Genomic DNA, 23902 nt, shown 5'->3' with positions numbered 1-23902 from the left:
CACCGTCACACAACCAAGACTCTGCAGCCTTCTTTTCAGGACTCCAGAGGGGCCTTTAAGAACTGTGACGCCGTCATGGGATGTTGTTGTGTTCACCGTCCGCTTCGTTATAGTGGGTTTTAATGTCAAAGGTGTTTTACCGGTCCACCATCTGTGCACATGTATATTGCAGCTGAATGATCTGCGGGAGCGCTGCTCTTCTTACCAACCCCGGGTCACCGGGGGGCTGCCTTCACCGACCGACACCTGGGCTCACACGTAACGTTAGTGCTTTATTCTGCACCATCAGCAGTCAGCTGATGGTTGCTAGGTGTACCTGTCCACTAGCAAGGCATTTCTCCAGCTATGGCAACAGTTATATTAGTGCCTTTCCACTGCACGAGCAGATAGGTATGAGGACTGTAAAGGATACTTGGAGGGACGTGCAAACAGAGGAACCACAAATGCTGCAAGCTCCTTATTCTAAGGGTCATATAAAAATAAATCTTACATGCTGCGTGTTGACTGGTGGTGTGTAAGTGTACAGTACGATGTGCAGCACAGGTTTGGCAGAACTATGAAGGACGGTGGTGGTGGTGAGGAGATGATTATTCCCATCTGGAACTTCTTGCAAGAATGTACTTTTGTCTGTAGTCGATTATGCCAAAGGGTTGTTTGTTTTTTCCACTTCACCATCACCAACAGGCATTCACTGACTCTAAACAATAACAACAAATCAGCACAGCGCAGTAGGCGTCTCCATGTGTGCTTCTGGGAGTCATTTTCCCTGAGAAGGGGTCTCGCTGCAGACCTTTCTGCATAGGCCACCCGCTTCAAAAGCCGATGAATGACCCAAACAGGAGTTAATGCCATCTAGTTGCTTCTGAATATTCCTTTACTTGGGCTGAATGCATTACCACGTTTGCTTCAAGAGGACGCGTTAGCAGGAGGGCTCGGCTTGCATAGAGGCACATGCCTATCACTAGTGTACCACTTCAGCATCACCTGACAGGCTGTAAGGGGCATCTTATTTACCTCCCTGCTGTTTAAAATACCGTGTCCTCCTTGTTCATAGCACACAAGGTCACGGTGGACGTTGATATCACAGCTGAACCAACTGCTCGTTGCCTTGGCTAAATTGCAATATCTGCATGTTACATTGTGAAATTCACTCTGTAGCGTGATGGGGGTCACGTAGCAAAAACATGGGCAACATTGGCCAACATATTCTTCCCCCACGTGGGGGCTACATGCTAAGATACAGCGTGTGAAATCAACTTGAAGTGAGTCAAGTCTGTTCATCATCCTATCAGAGGTACCAAGGACAGCCAGGGACAGGAGACGGATTTCTTCATTTCACACCAGCTATCTCTCGCTCTCTGATGACAAGAATTAGGGGTCTGATGTCTTGTTGAATAGACCTATCAGCTGTATCAGCTGTATTAAAGCAGTCTGGGTGTAGCTGAACTGAATGCATTTGGATTCAGTATTTTCGGAGACTCCGTGTTCCTCCAGGCAAATATAAAGTGAAGAATATTTGCCAAGCTCTTCAGATTTACAGGCACTTTTATTCTAAAGAAAGTGAAAAAAACGGGAGGGGGGGTACTATGTATGCAAATAATCAATTTTTTCCAAGTAAAGCTCTTAATTTTTAAAAAAATATTTTCAGCATCAGTTCATGAATAGTGTTACCCTCCATACCAACAATCTAATGGTAGTTAGTTCATCATTTATTTTATCACCAGCAGGCTATTTTCCGGAGACACTCCCGAGATGCTAGCCCCTCATTTGATCATTTTAACCTGGTTTATGCCACAGTTTGGTTTAAATATTCACAACATTTAAGACATGGTGGCTCCTCGGGTTTCTCCAGTGAGGAGGAGAGGCGGCCATTCTTGTCAGTCGCCCGTGGCCTTATCAAATAAAGCAGGACAGCAGCTCCAAGAAGAGCACAAGATTATCTGGGTGTTAAACTAAGAGGCATTACGCTGGTTCCTCTCGCTGGAGGCATTCGAGAGCCTGGACCTTCTTACATAACAGGAAGCGCTCGCTTTGATAAAGTAAGAGGCCACTTGCTGTAGAAGCCTATTGACAACAGATTAGCAGAGCCCTCTCCCCTGCAGGGAGTCTCAACTGTCCACGTTGAGACTCGTTGATTACAAGGGGCGGGCGTCCGGGTAGCGTAGCGGTCTACTCCGTTACCTACCAACACGGGGATCGCCGGTTTGAATCCCCGTGTTGCCTCCGGCTTGTTCGGGCATCCCTACAGACACAGTTGGCCGTGTCTGCAGGTGGGAACCCGGATGTGGGTATGTCTCGTGATCCTCCCATGTGCTACGTCCCCCCGGTGAAACTCCGCACTGTCAGGTGAAAATAAGCAGCTGGTGACTCCGCATGTATGGGAGGAGGCATGTGGTAGTCTGCAGCCCTCCCCGGGTCAGCAGAGGGGGTGGAGCAGAGACCGGGACGGCTCAGAAGAGTGGGGTAATTGGCTGGATACAATTAGGGAGAAACGGGTAGAAAAAAATTTTTTGATTACAATTTGTAAAACGCTGGCGGTGCTCATCAGTGGCTCATCAGTGGCTGAATTCTTAGCTAGCTGGACCGTCAGAGGACAGTGTCTCGGGAGTTCTGGATCAGTTCTCATGTCGATGCAGAAAATATCCATCTTGTGTGTCTACGTAGGTTAAGTTCAGTCATCCAGGTAGTTGAGTATCCAGGAGAGCCTTAAGGCCGCTCCCTGGATATTTGGTTTTCAGTTGGATGATGTTTCGCCGTTCATCCGGACGGCTTCTTCAGTTCCGTCCGGATGAACGGCGGAACGTCTTCCAACTGCAAAACCTCCGTCCAGGGAGCGGCCTTAAAGCTGTCCTGCATACTCAGCTTGTGTGTTTGTGCGGTGTGTTCCAGCTCTGAAGTGTGTGTGTCATCTGTGCACCAACCACACCTGCGAGACTGGCGCGGACGGCGCCTGCTGGAACTCGGTGATGCTGATTGATGGGAAGGAGGAGACCGTCAAGTCCTGCCTGTCGCCCTCGGAGATGAAGGGCCAGGTCTTCTGCTACAGCTCCCGCAATGTCTCCAAGAGGAACTGCTGCTTCACGGACTACTGCAACAACGAGACTCTACACCTAAATCCAGGTAGCTTTTGCAGCAACCCTGCAGATTCGACCGGGCTAGTTGAGATGGGGCAAAGGGGCTTAGTGGGTAGTACTGCTGCCTCGCCGTGTGCGACTCTCAAGAGAGCGCGGGTTGTGCGTTCTCCCTGTGTATGTGTGGGTTTTTCTCCCCCAAGTCCAAAGACATGTGGGTTAGATGAACGACACGTTCTGGTGAATGTGTCCATGTGTGCCTGAGTGTGTGTCGGCGGACTCACACCGGCAGGATGTTTTCCTGCTTTGCGTCACCGTCTGCCTCGATTGGCTCCTGCCTCCCGCGACACTGAATCGGATTAAGATGCAATAGAGTGAATGAAGGAGGGTATCTAGTTGAAAGCCCTACCTGTAACACAAGCTAAACTCGAATAGTAGCAGGATTTGGTTTTGCCTCGGACGTAACGGGGTTGAGATGCATGGTGGGAAATAACTTTTCACATGAGAACGATTACATAACGAGGCAGGGTAGGAAAACGACGTGTAAAATGGAAGAAAGATGGATACATCCATTATGGGTCACTTGAACTCAAATACCTCGGGGGCTTTCAGGCTGCAACACAGTAGACAGAAATGGCGTCCCAATCTGTCGGGGGATTTCCCATTCATTCAAGACCCTAGGCCAGACGAGGTGGATGCTGATCCTACTAGATCCTGTGACATAATAATGTTGGCAGAGGTAACAGACTGCAGGTCAGGGAGCTTACCCTCCAGTTTATAAATACCACCGCAATGCTTGTGGTCCTGCACTGAGTGAGAAGACTTTCTCTCGTCTGCCGGCTTCAGGTCAGCCTTGGAGCTGAAGGGTCCTTAAAGGTCAATTCGCAGATAATTCAGTCTCCAGTGACCACCATCACCAACCGTAGTGACCGATAGGAATCGCAATGACGCCGGTGGTCAAAGAGGGACACAACTAATGCTAATGTTGTAGCACAATTCTGCAAGCTACCTAATTTTGCTTTCCTTTGCTAGCTAAGAAACGCAGAAAACTTGTAGAAACGTCAAGCGAACGCCACCCCTTCAAAGACGGAGGTTAAGTTGATGACCTGATGCCGTTGTTCCTCCATATTTCCCATGTTTACAGTGAATTTATGGCAATGCAAATACTTCCTGGGCCTGTGGGTATCATGAATGCGTGAGTTCACTCAAGGATGTTAACCACGCTCGTATCCTGCAAGTGTTGTCTAGCTCCATACGCCCGTGTAATACCGGCTCTGACGGGCCCAGTTACGGACGGGCCTGATGTTCAAGCGCCGACATCCTGGGACTTCAGCACGCCAGAACTCAGACTGACACGTGGTCAGCCCACACCTGACTTCACTTAGATTTTTAAGTAATTGAACAGAAGACAATTTTCAATCAAAATTCATCGACTTCAAACTGCATGGAAGAGGCCGACAGCACGCCGGACCCTGAGATGAGCGTTGCACAAATCCTGAGGTTGTTCTGACAGCGGAAAAGATCATCAGAAGTGAAGCACACCCCTATTTCAGGTTACGACGGGTTTCCGGAACCTGAAAAAAGCCCCCCCCCCCCAATGTGCACGTCAAGTTTTCCAAGAAATCTATGCAAATTAAAGTAAAATGCATATGATGAAATACTGGCGCCGTCAAATGTCTCCTTTCTCTTGGATTTTCAACACATATTAGTGCAGCAGTTGAATCTTTGCCAGGATTTATTAAATTTGTGGACAATATTGTCATGAAGAAGACCCGAAGCCTTGGCTACACCAAACATCATCACAGCTGGATGCAAGTCAGCATCTGTTCTCTCCCAGAACAGCTCGAATCAAGAAAAGACTGTAAATAATCCCGTGTTCTTTGCACCGGGGGCCGCCATGTGGTCTCAGGGGTAGTAGAGATGCTGCACACACACAGTCAGCTGTATCTGGACCTAGGGCCTCTACATCGCTATACAGATCCACCGGACTCCAGTTAGCACACGGAGTAGTTCTTTTACCCCCGCTGACCACTCGTCCGTCATCTTTTTTTTCATTCAATTGTGTGTTTATTTACATTTCTACTGCTGTTAGGTGATATTGAGCTTTACTTTTACTTTTTTCCAATTTTAATTGCTTTCTTTTGTTTGAGGAGAGGCGCTGCCTACACACCAGCTTTGGTTTATCTGCTCCAGAATAACGGTTGCCGTGGTTACCACATTGATTGCACGGACCGAGAGCAGAGACATACAAGAGGATCTAAACTGGCGGTGCTGCCGATGACCGGGCGTGAGCGTCACTAAGACCCTCCCCTCAGAGAGGGTTTGTGGGCAAGTGGCGTTGTCTGACGGGGGAGGACCAAGCACCGGCCCCCGGGGGCCGGGGGTCAAGTGTTCAAAGCCCCGGGGGCCGTGGCTGGGGGTCAAGTGTTTTGCTGGTGGTGTTTCCTGCTCTGCAGCGTCCCCGCAGGAACACCTCTTACGGTTTGGACGGCTTGACAAGCCGTCCATCTTCGGCCAGGACCGCCTCCACTAACTGATTTCCGTGGGGGAGGGGATTCGATTTCCCCTAACCAATCAGCCGAGACCGACATATCCGTCTTCATCCAACGTCTTTTTAAGTCGACGCTGATGCGTAACCATGCCAACGTACCGGTTCTGCCGGGGCTGGAAGAGTAGAGCGAAGTAAAGACAATCTCATCTTTTTCTTTTCTTTTTACTTTCCCCCCCTTGTCTCCTCAACTGTACCTGGCCAACTACCCCGCTCTTCCGAGCCGTCCCGGTCTCTGCTCCACCCCCTCTGCTGATCCAGGAGGGCTGCAGACTACCACATGCCTCTTCCCATACATGTGGAGTCACCAGCCGCCTCCTTTCACCTGACGGTGAGGAGTTTCACCAGGGGGACGTAGCACGTGGGAGGATCACACTATTCCCCCCAGTTCCCCCTGCCCCTCAAACAGGCGCCCCGACCAGCCAGAGGAGGCGCTAGTGCAGCGACCAGGACACATACCCACACCCGGCTTCCCACCTGCAGACACGGCCACTGTGTCTGTAGGACACCTGACCAAGCCACAGGTAACATGGAGACTCGATCCGGTGATCCCCGTGTAAGACAAACTGACCTTGGGCGATCATGAGAACACATGCTGCACTTGGCAACAGCTTGACAACAGCGTTAGTCCCGCCGTGGCACTGATTGGCTAATCGTTAGCGCCACCCCCACCCTCCCCACGGCACTCATTGGATAACCGCTTTTTCAACCGAGAAACTGGTGGAGTGGGCGGCTTCAAAGGTCTGGACCCAGGCAAACAGAAAGCACCAGATATTATTTACATTGCAGTAAGCTGTATACGCCTTTCCATCCATCCATCATCCATCATCCATCCATCCATCCATCATCCAAACCGCGTGTCCTGCTCTCAGGGTGGCGGGGATGCTGCAGCCTATCCCAGCAGTCACTGGGCGGCAGGTGGGGAGACACCCTGGACAGGCCGCCAGGCCATCACAGCACTGACACACAACTTATTAACCCTAATTAACCACATCTACAGTGACTGATCAAGGCCTCCAGTTGTCCTTCTATTACTACCCAGGTAGTACCGCGCCCCCTACATTACGGTTTGTTTGGCTTCAGGAAGTTGTCATGCAGCATCGTGTAACAGGGACTGAAATAAAGACAGCACGTTATCATTTGTGTTTCGTTAACGTCACTCGTGTCCGACACGAATGATGAACGAACGTTGAGATGTGGCTTCCTTTACACCTGCAAGGAAAAGGTGACTGGATCACATTCACACACACACACAAACACACACACACACACACACCAACGGCGGTGTCAGCCATGCTAGGTGCCAACCAGCTCATCGGGAGCAGTTAGGGGTTCGGTGTCTTGCTCATGGGCACCTCGGCAATGCCCCGTGTAGTCTCACCGCCACAAAACACTGGCTGCCTAAACAGTTGAGGGAGTCGCTCTGTCCAGGGTGAAACCAAACGATACACATCCCCAGAAATCAACCGCAGGGTTTATGACCGTCTTCTCAGTGGGTCAGAGGTCAGAGGAGACATTCCTCTGGTTCTGCACCACGTTCACTTTTATTCCAGTTGGCCACGAGGTGGGACTGTGCTTTTAGGTAAAAAGTTAAAGATGTCTTAGGAAATACTGGGCCATGGCTGAGCTAACACAACCCTGTGCAGCTTTAACCTTCTGCGGATGTCGCAAGGTCTTCCCTGATGAAGACATCGCATGGCTTGGGGATTTGAAAAGACCAACGGCCTAAAAGAAACATGACACCAGGTCACTGCACTGGACTCTTACTGCTAACTGAAGTCAAACGTCGCCCGATCTGGTCCGCGTCGGTTGCTGCATGCAGGCACCACGTCTCATCTTGTCCACACACCAGGAAATGTCCCGCTAGCATAGCAACATGCAACCCCCGAGAAGCAGCCCGGCGCTTCTGCTTATGCCCGGTTCTCCTCCGTCCACCCACGCCCAAAACCACACACAGCGGCACAAAAGTCACAGCTCACGCTTTTTCCAAACCACGAGTTATTACCCAGCCTCCCGTTAGGCCGGGACGGGGCCACGGCGTGTCAGCGGCTATAAAGGAGGATATACGCATATCATCACAAAGCGTTCGGATTGTACACTCGTTTGTAAATATACCGCGGGGGAAGAAAATAAAAACAAGCTCAAATGTATTGGCAGTAAAAAAACATATTGATTTTGATGGCAACTCTGAGCAGATAATGACATTAATGGGCCGTGCCCAAAATCTCTGGCTTTTTTATGGTAAAAACTGATTTCCCCATTTGTTTTTTAGTGGCGGGCATAACTTTAAATCTGCCAAAGCCCCAATTCTCATCTTCTTAAATCCTGGAACATTTACTACCTATGGTTTTGGTTTTGCTGAACTTTCCTTTCAGCAAAAGGTATTTGTTTTAGTCCCAGTGGGGTCTGGCTGCCGGCCTGCCTGCCTGCCTGCCTGCCCCGGCAGTGTTTGTGTGGATGGGCACCGACAGCAGGCTATTCTCCTTCTGAAGACCACACTCTTACAATATATTATAGCTATTATGTTCTTGCTAATGAAAATCACACCTGCAAGGATAGCGCAATGTGCATAACGACCACTAGAGGGCGCATCGACCATACCATAGTTACAGCGATAATATGGTGCATTGCAAGGCCGTGACATTCTGCTGATCTTGCCCTTCATTTATTTCTTTTTCTTGTAAATGGTGTTTATAAGGGCAGGGCTGTATGACTCACGCTGACTTTTCTGGAGTTTGGCACGGTGGTTTCCCCGTTGCCGTAACAACTTTGTATATGTGTGGTCACCAGACAGGCCTTCGGAGGAGCCCGGCTGGGGCAGGCTGGAGCTAGCTGCAGCGATCCTGGTGCCCTCTTGCCTGCTGTGTGTGGGCATCCTGGTGGGGGTGTTTGTTGTCCAGGGCCAGCGTTGTGCCTACAGCAGAGGCAACAAACAGGACACGGAGGATCCCCTGGAGGACCAAATGCTCATGTCGCCTGACAAATGTCTCAAAGACCTGATCTACGACATGAGCACCTCAGGCTCCGGTTCAGGTACGATACACTTCACTAGCCACTCTACTTCATCCAGGCCATGACCATCAGCCACTCCCTTTATCATGACACACATTTCAAGACTGAACGTCACATTCTGCAGTAAAGCAAATGGCTTATTACTATATATCAAGACCAAATCTGCTCCGGGGTCTCCTCCCCCAGGAGTCACTGCAGCATTCTTCCAACCAAAAGACCCACTAGAAAAAGCGCCATCTTACAGTAGCTCAGTGGTTGGAGAATCTGATATTCACAATCTTGTTTATGATTAGTGCAGGGCAACGCAGAAAATACCACGATGATCACAGTGAATTTCACATGATGTCGATATACAGCGCAATAACTGCTTACACGTGCAAAAATGCCATATCCAAGAATCCAACGCCAGTTCACATCGAACTATCCGGTACCGTATGATATACCAAAAGTACAGTAGTTTTCAAATGACACTCCCTCAAATATTTCTAACTTTGTTTTGTGAGAAATTTTAAGTAATGGATTCTCATTATCACTCATTTAGACCACACAAAAAAGAAGTGCACTACTCTGTCGCAAATCCAAATGACTGAATCCAAATGTCATCCTGATACAACACCACTGAAGGACAATAAATAAAAGATTGTATTGAATCGTCGCCCTGCCCTACCTATGCTACGGTACGGTACTGTTTTGTCTGCTGCAGGACTACCACTGCTTGTCCAGCGGACCATAGCTCGCACCATCGTCCTGCAGGAGACGATCGGGAAGGGCCGGTTTGGGGAGGTGTGGCGGGGCAAGTGGCGAGGGGAGGATGTGGCTGTGAAGATCTTCTCCTCAAGAGATGAGCGGTCCTGGTTCCGTGAGGCTGAGATTTATCAGACCATCATGCTCAGGCATGAGAACATCTTGGGCTTCATTGCAGCTGACAACAAAGGTAGGCCTACTACTACTAGCAGGACTACTACTACTACTACTACTACTAGAACCCTTGGCTGGGTAATATAATCACAGCCACTAGTGGTGAAAGGATGCAAAGTAATAGATAAAGAAATGCATGTGTTTTAAACATACTGTGGTTATCGGGGGATTGTCTCAGCGTGCAACTCTACCTTTGTATTTCAGATAATGGCTCGTGGACTCAGCTGTGGCTGGTATCAGAGTACCACGAGCACGGCTCCCTGTTCGACTACTTGAACAGGTACACGGTCTCCTTGGAGGGCATGATCGTCCTGGCCTTATCGGTTGCCAGTGGTCTGGCACACCTGCACATGGAAATTATTGGCACACAGGGTAAGGCTGTAGTCAGTGGTTTATCTTGACACGAACTGATGAAATGTTAGGTGTCGTTGAGCTCTACATGCCTGACAAGGAATCTAGGCTAAAAATTCAATGACAACAAGTTGATAATTTCATATTCAACAGATTAATTGGAGAGTATTACATCTTACTGGATTCAGATGTTTTTGGTCATTTTGTGTGCTTGGACCGTTGCAGAAGAAAACTCCGCATAAAAGGGTAGCGCTGTCTCTATCCCGACCCCTCGGCTAACAATCAGTGCATACAGGGTGAGGAGCAATGGGCCATGTGTATGCAGGTTTTCATTCACACCGACTCCATACCGGGTGATTGCACCAATTAGCAAAATCACCAGGTGTGGAATCCAGTAGGAATTAAAACCTGCACACACATGGCCCTCCTTGGCACACTGTTGCACACCCCTGAGCGGATATATCCTAGCAGGTGTTGGTTTGCACGCTCTTTGTAAGTTATGGCAACCCAGAGGAAATTAGAGGCAAGGTTCACAAGTGGAAAGAAAATATATAGGGTAAACAGAGCAGCGTCTTTAATTAAAAAGGAGCGCGAGCAGGCGAGCATCAACGTGACAGCACGCTCAGTCATATGCCACGGTCCAGCAAAGTTCAAATGAGAGCAATTCAGGCGGCTAACTTGATTAAATGTCCTCTTGGCGGCATTTTGGCGAGCGTCAGAGCTGCTGTCTCGCTCCCTTCACACTGACCAACAAGCTCCTCTCCAACCTGGGAGTGTCAAGGTCTGCCTGATGTACTTCAGGTGTGATCAAGTACAAGCACTAATTGGTCGCAGCACTTGTACTGGATACTGCCTCAAGTCCATTACCTCTCCCAGATGGACGTTACAGAACTGCCCCTCCTGCTGGAGTGAGCCCATAATTGTTATTTCCCTGGGTTTGCCACATTGCATGTATCAGTCAAAATTTCTTTATGCAGTGATTTAATATTCACACCTATTCCAATATCAACTCTTGAGATTATTGTTTCCATCAGAACCAACAATCCAGGGAAAGTGCACCTCATAGCTGTGATGTGTTGCATTTCATTACCGCAATGAGACGAGACGCATGAAAAATGAGGGGAGAAAATACTGCCAAAGCGAGGTTTTGAATCGATGATGTGAGTTATGACTTTGCTGGGTTGTAGGGAAGCCTGCCATTGCCCACAGAGACATTAAGTCCAAAAACGTCCTGGTGAAGAAGAACGGCACGGCGGTGATCGCAGACTTGGGGCTGGCTGTGAAGCACGACTCCGGCACCAACACCATCGACATACCATCCAACCACAGAGTGGGAACCAAGAGGTAGAGCGACAGCACAGCGCAGTACAGCACCTTTTTTTTCCTGTTAGAACGTGCATGCACAAATATATGATGACACTCTGCAGCAGACAACCTCAAACCTCTTACAATGTCCCATAACCAGAGAGTGAATAGACTGAAGTGCAGAGGTACTAGCGAGGTAAATCATACATCTGACGCGCTGAAAAAGAGTCAGATGTTACGTGGGACTTGCAGCCAAGTTCTTGAAAAGCCACACGGAGGCGGCACATGTCTGGGAGCAGCGGCGACGGACGGTGGCGACCCGGTGTCCTTTGCCCCGTTTGTTTATGGACGCTGCAGCCCAGCAGATGGGTGTCTACTTTCACGTGCCCCCGTTGGTCTTGGCGGCGGCTATTCTTAGAACAGCATGTGCTGTGTTTGTTGACAGTGACGACACTGTGTCAGGGGCAAAGGCCAGGATGTGTACATTGGCTGCCCCTCCCCCCCCCAAATTTTTTTTATGAAGATGCAATGCTGGACTGATAAGCCCCATATTTCGCATGTAGCGTTTGTTATCAGTTTTATTTCGTTACCCCGCTGGGTCGCTTCCGTAAATCCTTATCACGCGGAGGTAAAACTGGAACTCTGGTGAACGTGTCACTGGAACTTGTCAGCATCTGCTTTGCTGTAACGACAGAACAAGTTTTATTTGCCAAATGCACAACAATACAGCGTGGCGGGCACTGCTGGCAATGAAACGCTTGGGCATCAGTTCAACCTAAAAAAAAAAAGCTAAAGAATATGACATGACAGTAAACTGAAACTACTACTGAACTACTACTACTTCCGGCTGCTCCCGTTAGGGGGCGCCACAGCAGATCATCCGTTTCCATCTCTTCCTGTCCTCTGCATCTTCCTCTGTCACACCAGCCACCTGCATGTCCTCCCTCACCACCTTACACCTCCTCTTTGGCCTTCCTCTTCTCCTCTTCCCTGGCAGCTCCATATTCAGCATCCTTCTCCCAGTATACCCAGCATCTCTCCTCCACACATGTCCAAACCATCTCCATCTTGTCTCTCTTGCTCAGTCTCCAAACCGTCCAACCTGAGCTGTCCCTCTAATATACTCGTTCCTAATCCTGTCCTTCTTCATCACTCCCATGAAAATCTTATCATCTTCATCTCTGCCACCTCCAGCTCCTCCTCCTGTCTTTTCATCAGTGCCACTGTCTCCAAACCATACAACATAGCTGGTCTCACTACCATCTTGTAAACCTTCCTTTTAACTCTTGCTGGTACCCTTCTGTCACACATCACTCCTGACACTCTTCTCCACCCACTCTACCCTGCCTGCACTCTCTTCTCCACCTCTTTTACACTATACACTCCACATGTATGGGAGGAGGCATGTGGTAGTCTGCAGCCCTCCCCGGATCGGCAGAGGGGGTGCAGCAGGGACCGGGATGGCTCAGAAGAGTGGGGTAATTGGCCAAATTCAATCGGGGAGAAAAAGGGAGCAATTTTGTTTTGTTTTTTTGAAAAATTAAATAAATTATGAAATAAAATTGAATGTTAAAGATGGCCACATTAAGTGAATGACGGAATGATGCAACCACCCACTGCAAAGACACAAAGACGAAAAATATTATTTTGCTTCTACCCCCCTGGCATGATGGGAACAAGATGTTTTTCTCCAGCAACAAGGAGGCAGAAGCTCTTTATTTGGACCACTGCATTCACGGTTAATATTTTCAGGCTGTGGCGAAATGGAAAAATAATGACTGTAATTAAATCTGTCACGATGCCAAAGGCAGACTTGGGTTTTACGTTGTGTGAACAAGAGACCGTAAACACTGGCAATGATTCCCACTGATGAAGCTGCTCACTGAATGACAATATGTTTGTGTTCCAACGCTTAACGCCAGTAACAGGTAGGTTTAGTGAAAGTACACCCAGTCTCCTGACCTCCTCTCCAAACTGCGCCGGCATAACGGCCCTGTGCACCTTTGTGTTACGGACACATCTGCAGTTAAAAGGAAATAAGGACAGATGTGTTATTGATTTCTCTCTCTTCCTAAGAACGACCCTGACTATGTATTATCTATTATTTTTCCCAATAGTTTTCCCTCTCTGCTGACCCATCTCAACAATTGTTCACTGCTCACAAGAGGTTCGAGAGCAGCGATACAAGCTTAGGACGCGTCTGAGTCACAAAGCTTGTTGACAGCAACTTTAATGCGATCTGTGTGGACCGCGGGCTGTCTGCTTCATTTGTGGAGACAGCGTCCTTGTTTGTGCAGGGAGGTAACCTGAAAATCAGCAGCGAGTGCCCCCCGGGATGCACGTACATGTACCTGCATCCTCAGCCGGAGCGCTATAGGTCGAGTTAAAGCCAGCGGCTGTGAAATTTGATCGCACATTCTGATCTCCGACGCTGAGATTCTGAAATTTACATCAGCGTCGCCGAGCTTAGTCTCCAGTCCTACGTGTTTGTAGTGGCTGAGTGTCACGGGCTGAAAACCTTCACACAAACATGTTCACATCATCTATGAACAAGGTAAAGCAGAGCTGCGGTGAAGGTGTGAAGAGTGATTACTGTTAAACACTTGGTCCTCTGCAGGTACATGGCTCCGGAAATCCTGGAGGAGATGATCAATACGAGCAGCTTTGAGTCATTCAAACGGGCCGATATCTACGCCCTGGGCCTGGTGTTCTGGGAACTGGCCCGCAGATGCTCAGTTAGAGGTACCTGAACACAACACATGCACACACACACACACACACACACACACACACACGTGCACACAATTGTGAAACAAGTTAATGGTGAAGTCATTAGTAAAGCACCATTATGGTACCGGCTCTGAGATTCCAAATTTAACAGTCATCATCACTTCACGTGGTGAGTCACGGTGACCCCTGCACACACTAATCTTACTGGTGTTTATACCGTTAATGTCTGGCGGTGCACACCGCCACGCTTTTACGTCACAGCGCTGTTAAAGAAACTCAACTCTCAGTCACAGCGTTGACAGACAAAATCTCAGTAACACTTTATAATAGCTACACAAATGAAGCAATAGTTAAGTATTAGTAACCACTGAAGTCGTCATTTGTAAAGCAAGACATGCACCAATGGTTAGTGTTAGTAGATGTATTAGAAATACTTATTATTGATACTGCAATTCATTAATTCATGCACAAATGTACATGTAAATAGTGTGTTAATCGTGTACTTACACTTTCTGAAGGATCTCATGATCCTTTAGACTGTTGTGAGTCTCAAGGTGCTGCTGGCCTTTCAGTCTCATGTGTAAATGCTTTGTAAGGCACAGATAGTCCTCACTTCACATGAGCTCATACACAATACTTCACTAACAACCTGAATTAATCATGAATTGCAGTATTAATAAGTATTCAAAAACATCTATTAACGCTCACTAACCATTGGTGCATGTCTTGCTTTACAGATGATGAATTCAGTAGTTACTAACACTTAACTGATGCTTCATTTGTGTAGTTATTATAAAATGTTACTGAAATCTCTCTCGCTTGCCATTTTGATAGGACTTAATGAAGATTTCCAGCTGCCCTACTACGACCTGGTGCCTTCAGACCCGTCCATCGAGGATATGAGGAAGGTGGTGTGCGACCAGAAACTTCGACCCAACATTCCTAACCAGTGGCAGAGCTGTGAGGTGAGGAGGCGGGAGCGGTTATCCAGCCAATCATTTTACATCCACTATCTAGACCAACTATTGTTTTAATGCCATCTAAGGCAGCCTTGGAAGCTCTTACTGTACAATGGCAGTCTGACTCTTAACTCCTGTGTACATTAAAACCACATGTTAGCCACAGTTCTCCCATGATAGGCCTAAAATAAACATGTTGCTGAATCATGCGGTATGTTTAGTGACTGTAACCCGTGCCGTTCTGGTTGTTAAGAGACAGTGGATGCATTTCCTTCCTCTGTAGTAACTGCAGTCTCAGTATTTATCTGATGCTCTGATGCAAAGTGGCTTAAAATGAATGAGCAGAGTGCATTTTAGCTTTGGCAGGTCACACTGGCGGCTGATCAGCTGTTCCACTGGGACCTCTAAGGTTGTGGGACAGTCTCTGTGACCACAGGGCCATCCAGATAGATGAATGAATGAATGAATGAATGAATGAATGAATGAGGGCAGCACGGTGGTGCAGTGGTTAGCACGGTCGCCTCACAGCAAGAAGGTCCTGGGTTCGAACCCCAGGGTTATCCAAACTTGGGGGTCATCCCAGGTCGTCCTCTGTGTGGAGTTTGCATGTTCTCCCCGTGTCTGTGTCGGTTTCCTCCGGGTGCTCCGGTTTCCTACCACAGTCCGAAGACATGTAGGTCAGGTGAATCGGCCGTACTAAATTGTCCCTAGGTGTGAATGGGTCGGCCCTGTGATGGTCTGGCGGCCTGTCCAGGGTGTCTCCCCGCCTGCTGCCCAATGACTGCTGGGATAGGCTCCAGCATCCCCGCGACCCTAAGTAGGATAAGCGGCTTGGATAATGGATGGATGGATGAATGATGGATTCTCAATTACAGATGATTCTAAAATTGGGTGAATGATTTGATCCAAAGCAACGTACAATACCGTGGGTTCATACAGTACATTTTAGCATGGATGACCACCCAGTAGGAATTAAGCCCTTTACCCTGGCTATAGGTACTGTGCACTACCCAGTGAACTGCACAAGACCACACATTACAGTCAACTGGAGATATCATGTACGTGTCTGGAACATTAACCAAAGCTTTAGTTAATCATATGGCTGCAGGTGAAAGATTCATATAAAGGCCTTGTCTTTGTCTTCATTAACCGACTTCCGGGCCTTTTGGCTAATTGCTGCTATTGCCTTGTTGGCTCTCACCAGGCCCTGCGTGTGATGGGTAAGCTGATGAGAGAGTGCTGGTATGCAAACGCTGCTGCTCGACTCACGGCACTGCGGGTCAAGAAGACCATCTCCCAGCTGACCGTCATGAAAGATGTCAAAGATTAGCTAGATTCACCCCCTCTCCCTCTCTAGATCAGCGTCAGTGCTGGCACTTGTGCAGAGAAATGGTCCGTTTCTCTGACCAAACCAACCTTGCATCGGCCTGAGGTCGCCCCCCTCAGGACAGGACCCGCTGCACATACTCAGTGTGCCTGATTAGGTTTACGTTGGTGCCAAAGGATTGTGGGAAGTGTCTTGGGCAGCCCTGCCTCAAATATTTGGACCAACCGCCTGTGTAAATACGGCTGAGCTTTTTTTCCAGGAAGAGCCATCTAAAGAAGAATAATGTGTAAAAAGTATATACAAATTACTTTGCTACCTCAGACGTGTAAGTGCCCAAAGCTTGAAGTTGCACATTTAGATGTTTTGTGTGCCATATGTTGTAGCATGTTCAGTAATGATCTTACTGTCATGAACACTGAGTAAAGGCCCTAACTGCTTTGCCTGGTTTTACGGGACACACATATGAACTGTCCATTTTAATCCTTAAACTGAGGCATACCTACTTTATGCCGATGCTCAGTTAGCACCAATTTGGACATAATGATTGTAATGGGGAAGTTGTGTGGAAGCTTTATTCCGCTATTACCTACAATACAGCCTCCTTTTACCCAGAGGAACAACTTCGTTAAATACATCTGAACCGTTTTTATTACGCTTTGCTCCTATGTAGTCACTTTTTGAGATTTAAAGAGAAGCACAGCTATGAGCATGCTTATTTTCTGCAGAACATGTAGATTTAAAGCACTGTATTTATTGGCTGACACTCAAATGCTACAGTGGTGACATGCAAAAACAGTAACACAACTGCGAACATTTTGCATTTATCCATGAATATTACATATATTCACACTGGATGTAGAGTATTGATTCAGATTCTGAAATGAAATGAATACCAAAACACCCAGTGACCTGCTCATTTACCACTGGAGAGGCTTCAAATCTCAAATCCAATAGCGGTGCTCCAAATCCAAGAGGGGCTGCTTGCGAGTACATGCAGCAAGACATGATTATATCGTTTTGGCTCTGTACATAAGCACATTTCTGTGGACCCCTTTAAAGAGGGACTTGGCTGGAAGAGCGCATTCTTAAATCTGAACACAGACTACCGGGTGGGTGCACGTATGATCAGTAATACCATTGTCATTGCCTGTAAAGCCGTGTCATAACAAGCTTAGGGGAAGGGGACGCTACTAAACCCTTTCACCAGCTTCTGTGTTTGTATGCTCCCACGTGTGCAGACACATGCCTGTGTCATATGTGCAATGGTGTGGGCTATTTCTGTTCCAGTGCATTGTAAGAGCGCACATGCACATTTGTGTGCATGTGTGTGTGTGTGTGTGCATGTGTGTGTGTGTGTGTGTTTTGCCAATATATGTATGTTAATGTCATCTCGTGTGAAGTGGTCCTGTATTTACATATCCGGACTTCAGTCATAATTGTGATCCTAAAATGGGTGCTCTGGAGAATAAAAATCCAGGAATCATATCCACAATGGCTTTTAAATTGTGTGTAGTTTTACATATTCTCAGTTACTGTTTACCTTTTGTTGTTTTGCTAATGCAAGTAAGCCACTTCTATAGCCTGTGTCCATTAGATGTGCTGCATCAGTGTCAGCGGCACATACATAAGTCTTCTTGCACTGTGTACTGTTCATGTTGTTTTCAAGAAGGGGTTGGAACCACTGGACCATAAATACACATGGACTTGTAGCCTCCACAGTGTGGCATGTTGACAATAAAACAATATTGTTCCCTGGTTATACTTGCTAGCAGGGACATCCAGGTAGCGTAGCGGTCTATTCCGTTGCCTACCAACACGGGGATTCGCCGGTTCGTCCCCATGTTACCTCCGGCTTGGTCGGGCGTCTCTACAGACACAGTTGGCTGTTTCTGCAGGTTGTAAGCCGGATGTGGGTATGTGTCCTGGTCACTGCACTAGCGCCTCCTCTGGTTGGTCGGGGAGCCTGTTCGGGGGGGGGGAATAGCGTGATCCTCCCACGCACTACGTCCCCCTGATGAAACTCCTAACTGTCAGGTGAAAAGAAGCGGCTGGTGGTATGGGAGGAGGCATGTGGTGGTCTGCAGCCCTCCCCGGATCAGCAGAGGGGGTGGAGCAGCGACCGGGACGGCTCGGAAGAGTGGAGTAATTGGCCAAGTACAATTGGGGAGAAAAAGGGGGAACAAATCCAAAAAACATGCTAGCATGGGTACTGTCATCCAATCTCCCAAAGACACATGAAATAACAGACCTGGTGATTTAACTCACATGGCTTTAGGATTTTTAAAGACAGATGTGGAAATGATAAACTTTGTATTGCCATTGGAATTCCACGTGGTTTGGTTACAGCCACAATGAGTGAAATGTACAGTGCAAAATAAATAAATAAATACATTTGGAAACTGTCAAATTTAGACACAGGAGATGCATTTTGATCCATTTCTGGGCAAAGTGCGGACATACAGCAGTGTGATATTATAAATCTGATCCACAGTCTGATCTCAAATATCACTTCAGAATAAACGTTATTACCCGTGGGCTTGGATCAGGATGCACAGTTCATACCCACATTCCACTGATGTTTTTGTGTCAGAGAAATTATTAGTGCTTCTCTTAACAAATGAAAAAAGTGAAAAATATTGAAAATGCAGTACTGAGCTTTGTCGGTGAAGATGCACGTTTCTTTTATTCATCTGAAGATGGAGCTTTTGCCAAGGCAAACTTTTATTGTGTGGTGAGATCTACCGTTAAGTCCATTTCTCCGAAGAAACCGGCGACAGGCGATGCACGGCACAGAGAGGAGTGTGAATAGTAATGACATGTACGTAGTTTGGACAATGAAAGACTTAGCAGCGATTCCAAAGAAAAGTGACCACCATGTGCAATTTCCAACCGGGCTCTCTTTTTATGCCGAATATGACACAAACAAAATAAAATCAGCCTATCCCAGGAATGTGACAATATTTTCACAGAAGAAGAAATGATGCGAGAGGGAGACAGAAGTGGGTCTAAATTAGAATTTTCTTTTTTATAATCCACCTTAATTGCGTTCATACTCTTGTGTGGTGTGACTATTGTTCCTTTTTTGTGATGTTGGCTCAAATGAAGGTCACTTTCTGTTGTCTATTGGCACTATTTATTGTAGAGAAATATGTTATAACAGTCAATAAACTATTTTTCATCAACATACTATTTCATATCGAGATTTTTTTCTGCTGCCAAATGTCCTGCAGACACGTCATCTTTGTGAATAATGACACTGCTGGTCCTGCAAACCTGTGCACCGTAACCGCTGCAAGCAAGACAACATTTTCCAGCATCATATATGCTGATATGATTCATTGAAAGGCCATCATCTAGCTTTCCCCCGATATGACTAACTGATGCTCTCTTCTCACTGTGTCTGCATAGATAGCTTAGATTGTGGTTCTGTCCGTTAGACAGAGGAAATAAGGTTGTGACACCAAGCCATCATTTCGTCTACAGATGAGTCACAGCTTTAAGAATGTGCTGCGTTTCACTTTAACAGATTAAACAGAGCTGGGACCTGAGACAAGGGAGATCCTAACTCTGTGTCAGCTACATGAGGTTTCTGGCACGCATCTGATGAAAATTTCCCCACCATGAAGACACCGAGAAAGGTGTCTTGTGGCTTAGCTAGCAGAGCAGTTTTTATTGAGAAAAACAGATCAGCCTTATCGGTATTTTCAATAATGTGCAGTACTGCTGCCAAAGGGAGTTTTTAACCTCTGATCCCATGTAATGTTTAACAGTAAAGAAGCAAACAAAACATCAGAATCAGAAATCATTTATTGTCATCTCATTCATGTACTTTCCTACACAAGAGACGAAATGCTGTTTCTCCTAGCCCACAGCAGCGCAACACAAAAGACAAAAAACACATCCGAAAGAAAACGACACCATCCAAAGGAGTTGAATCAAGTGCAACTGCACTTGGTATATATCCGTGAAGACGTTTCGCCTCTCATCCAAGAGACTTCCTCAGTTCATGCTTTTCTGACTAGACCAAGCTAGTCTGACTGGCTGCTGATGAGACTCAGAATTAGGATAAATTTTGAGTCTCATCAGCAGCCAGTCAGACTAGCTTGGTCTAGTCAGAAAGGCACGAACAGATGAAGCCTCTTGGATGAGAGGCGAAACGTCTTCCCACATATATACCAAGTCCAGTTGCACTTGATTCAACTCCTTTGGAGAACCATGACCTGGATGAATGAGAACATTCACAGACAAAACGACACCACCAAAAACATACACAAAACGGAGAGAACAAAGCAACCAAAAAAAAGAAAGAAAACACTCTGCAACACAGTCCATTTAGTAAATTTGCAACAGTCCAAAAATGTCACTTTCCAGAGAACGAACGCCAGCCAGGATGACTGTCGGAATCGCCGGTCTGCATGGGCTAGCAGTTAGCCTAGCCTGCCCCGCTTCCACGTCCAGTCAAACCGCCCTCGGTGTTTCCTCTTAAGGCACAGCTCCAGGTGGAGGCCGTGGTCCCTGGGCCCACCCCGGACGCAGCAGACCAAGCTCCCTCAGCCGATCCAACACCAGCTCTCCCAGCCAGACACCTCCCCCGTACTCCACACGACAACACAAACGCAGACACAGACAAAAACAGGGCGCCAGACGAAGCCGCCACCAGACCGCCCTCGGTGTTATCAGAACCGCCGGTCTGCATGGGCTAGTAGCTAGCTTAGCCTGCCCTGCGTCCCCACTTCCACGTCCTCTCAGACCGCCCTCGGTATTTCCTCTTCGGGCGCAGCTCCAGGCAGGGCCGTGGTCCCTTGGTCCACAGGATGCTGCAGACCAAGCTCTCCCAGCCGATCCAACGAAATCGACGATCACAGACATAATTCTTCACATGATGACACAAACTCAGATGCAGACGCAGACATGGATAAAGACACTGCATAGTCGAAACCAGGGGAGGCCGCCACAAACATGAGTTCGTACCACCATTTCCCCCACACCGGGCATGCCGATTACATTTTCCAGATGATCTTATATGAATAAAGTAAATATCTCACATTGTCACGGTTGGATTTGATATTGCATGGGCTGCTTCCGTTTATCTCATTCTGCAGATGATCACACAGGCTGCTGCCACTAAACAACATTTAATGCACGTGTTCATACCAGTGGTTCCTCAATCTTTCCGAGTCACGATCCCCAAGAATAACCAGGTTGGCCTTCGCAACCCCCCCTCCACGGTACTGGGGCATTTAACTCACAACACCCCTACGCAAACACATAGATCACTCATACACTGTCTGCGGGAGCCTGTTCAGGGAATACCATGTTTGAGGGCAATTCATATTTGATGTTTGCTTACTTTTAATCTTTCACCGTGACCTTACATTGCTTAGATGGATGCTTGAAGCCCATGTGTAGTAGAACAAAGGTGGTCTTATAAAGTGTCTTCTCCAGGTGCACAAATAAGGGCCCATGTTAATTGTTGGCTGTATGGGAGACTCACTGAGTGTAGCAAGTCTGTACGCAGTAAATTGGAGAAATGGCCTTGGTGGATGAGAGCTGGAAGACATGAGATAAGGAGGGGAAGAACAGACAACTGTCCTATAAGAGAGACTGTACTGTATTGACCGGCGCGCATTCAGGCACCTGGGCTTGGATGCGTCTGTTCATGAACATGTATTAAAATTGTGTGACAATACTGTAAGAGATTTTTGTCTTGTTCCTCATTTCTGTCAACGTGGAATTCAACAGTTGCCACAACACCATGACACATGAAAACTACCAAGCTCATAAAGGGAGACCACTGCTTTGCCCACAGACACAGCAAATAATTTGCATTTTGGCTTTAATTAGTGTTTTTAAATCTATTGAAATAACGGCACCGCATGTGCACACACACTTTGACTCTCACAAACACACTCAATCAAATCTATTCTAAGGAAAATTAAACCACTGGTACAGGCGATGTATTACAAAAACAATTCTCCAGTCTAAAATATGTTGTTTTATTTTCGCCATGGCGCTGCGGAAAGGCTGCCGTGGGCTATGCATCACAAATTGTGGTCACTCATGTGCGAGCGCGTTGGACTGCCCCTGCTATCAGTCTGCTGTTGTCCTGGCTGCCATCAGTCTGCTGTTGTCCTGGCTGCCATCAGTCTGCTGTTGTCCTGGCTGCCATCAGTCTGCTGTTGTCCTGACTGCCATCAGTCTGCTGTTGTCCTGGCTGCCATCAGTCTGCTGTTGTCCTGGCTGCCATCAGTCTGCTGTTGTCCTGGCTGCCATCAGTCTGCTGTTGTCCTGGCTGCCATCAGTCTGCTGTTGTCCTGGCTGCCATCAGTCTGCTGTTGTCCTGGCTGCCATCAGTCTGCTGTTGTCCTGGCTGCCATCAGTCTGCTGTTGTCCTGGCTGCCATCAGTCTGCTGTTGTCCTGGCTGCCATCAGTCTGCTGTTGTCCTGGCTGCCATCAGTCTGCTGTTGTCCTGGCTGCCATCAGTCTGCTGTTGTCCTGGCTGCCATCAGTCTGCTGTTGTCCTGGCTGCCATCAGTCTGCTGTTGTCCTGGCTGTCCATCAGTCTGCTGTTGTCCTGGCTGCCATCAGTCTGCTGTTGTCCTGACTGCCATCAGTCTGCTATTGTCCTGGCTGCCATCAGTCTGCTGTTGTCCTGACTGCCATCAGTCTGCTGTTGTCCTGACTGCCATCAGTCTGCTGTTGTCCTGGCTGCCATCAGTCTGCTGTTGTCCTGGCTGCCATCAGTCTGCTGTTGTCCTGACTGCCATCAGTCTGCTGTTGTCCTGGCTGCCATCAGTCTGCTGTTGTCCTGGCTGTCCATCAGTCTGCTGTTGTCCTGACTGCCATCAGTCTGCTGTTGTCCTGGCTGCCATCAGTCTGCTGTTGTCCTGGCTGTCCATCAGTCTGCTGTTGCCCTGACTGCCATCAGTCTGCTGTTGTCCTGGCTGTCCTTCGAGTTTCTCGACAGCCGTTCCTCCACACACAACAGTCACCAAGACTGCTGGATCCCAGGGTCTTCTTAAGAAGCTGACACTTAAAAAGTGTAGCCCACCTATCCCTAGCCTGATCAGGGAAGGGTCCTGAGTTCTTTAAGTCACTTAACTTAATGTGCAATAAATAATACTTAGATAACGTGGTCCTGTTTCTCTTTTACTTATATACACCTTTTATTGTCTTTAGTCCCTTTATGCACCGCTAATTAACTGTAACACACATTATTAGGCTATGTTTACTTAATCCACCTATGAAACTGTCACTCATATCTATTTCCTATGTTTGAACACCTCTATTAGAAGGAATAACCAAACATCATACTGGAATCAGTTTTAAAATAATCATGTTTACCACTTTGTTCATTTATTGTCAGTTTGTGACATCAATTTGTGGTATCGTAGTAATTTCAATAACGACAGCAGGTAATGTTATGAAAAGGTTTACTGATATCTAAACTTAGCGCAAAAAGTAAGGAAATGTGTGTTTGGTAGATGATCTCTTTGGTGTAACATGCTTCTTGGCAGTAAATCTTCTATCAGGCAGCTGATGGGCAGCACCTGGGTACCAGAAGCTCAACACAAGAGTCAATAGCAGCAGCAGAATAAGCTGCTTGGCATTGGCAGAGAAGATCTGGCAAATGTTTCATGGGCACAACCCACATACTCAGCTCTGCTGCTCATCCCATAA

General features: G+C 47.5%; 1 protein-coding gene across 2 annotated transcripts in view; it reads left to right on the top strand.

Annotated features, from left to right (window-relative positions):
- Window positions 1–19419, top strand: part of LOC130121258 (TGF-beta receptor type-1) — a 20941-nt gene extending 1522 nt beyond the window's left edge. The window contains exons 2-9 of one of the 2 annotated variants that reach the window (XM_056290138.1): window positions 2890–3120; window positions 8410–8652; window positions 9335–9565; window positions 9754–9921; window positions 11088–11244; window positions 13823–13947; window positions 14770–14900; window positions 16099–19419. In XM_056290138.1, the coding sequence (XP_056146113.1) occupies window positions 2890–3120; window positions 8410–8652; window positions 9335–9565; window positions 9754–9921; window positions 11088–11244; window positions 13823–13947; window positions 14770–14900; window positions 16099–16224 (1412 nt within the window). In that variant the 3' untranslated portion in view covers window positions 16225–19419. The remainder of the gene's footprint in view (window positions 1–2889; window positions 3121–8409; window positions 8653–9334; window positions 9566–9753; window positions 9922–11087; window positions 11245–13822; window positions 13948–14769; window positions 14901–16098) is intronic. The other variant, XM_056290139.1, reaches the window with a different exon arrangement.
- The last annotated feature ends 4483 nt before the right edge of the window (window positions 19420–23902 follow it).

This window comes from Lampris incognitus, chromosome 11 (assembly GCF_029633865.1).
Source record: "Lampris incognitus isolate fLamInc1 chromosome 11, fLamInc1.hap2, whole genome shotgun sequence".
NCBI lineage: Eukaryota > Metazoa > Chordata > Actinopteri > Lampriformes > Lampridae > Lampris > Lampris incognitus.
Note: the sequence above shows the minus strand (reverse complement) of the source record. Positions and strands in the feature narration are given on the sequence as shown.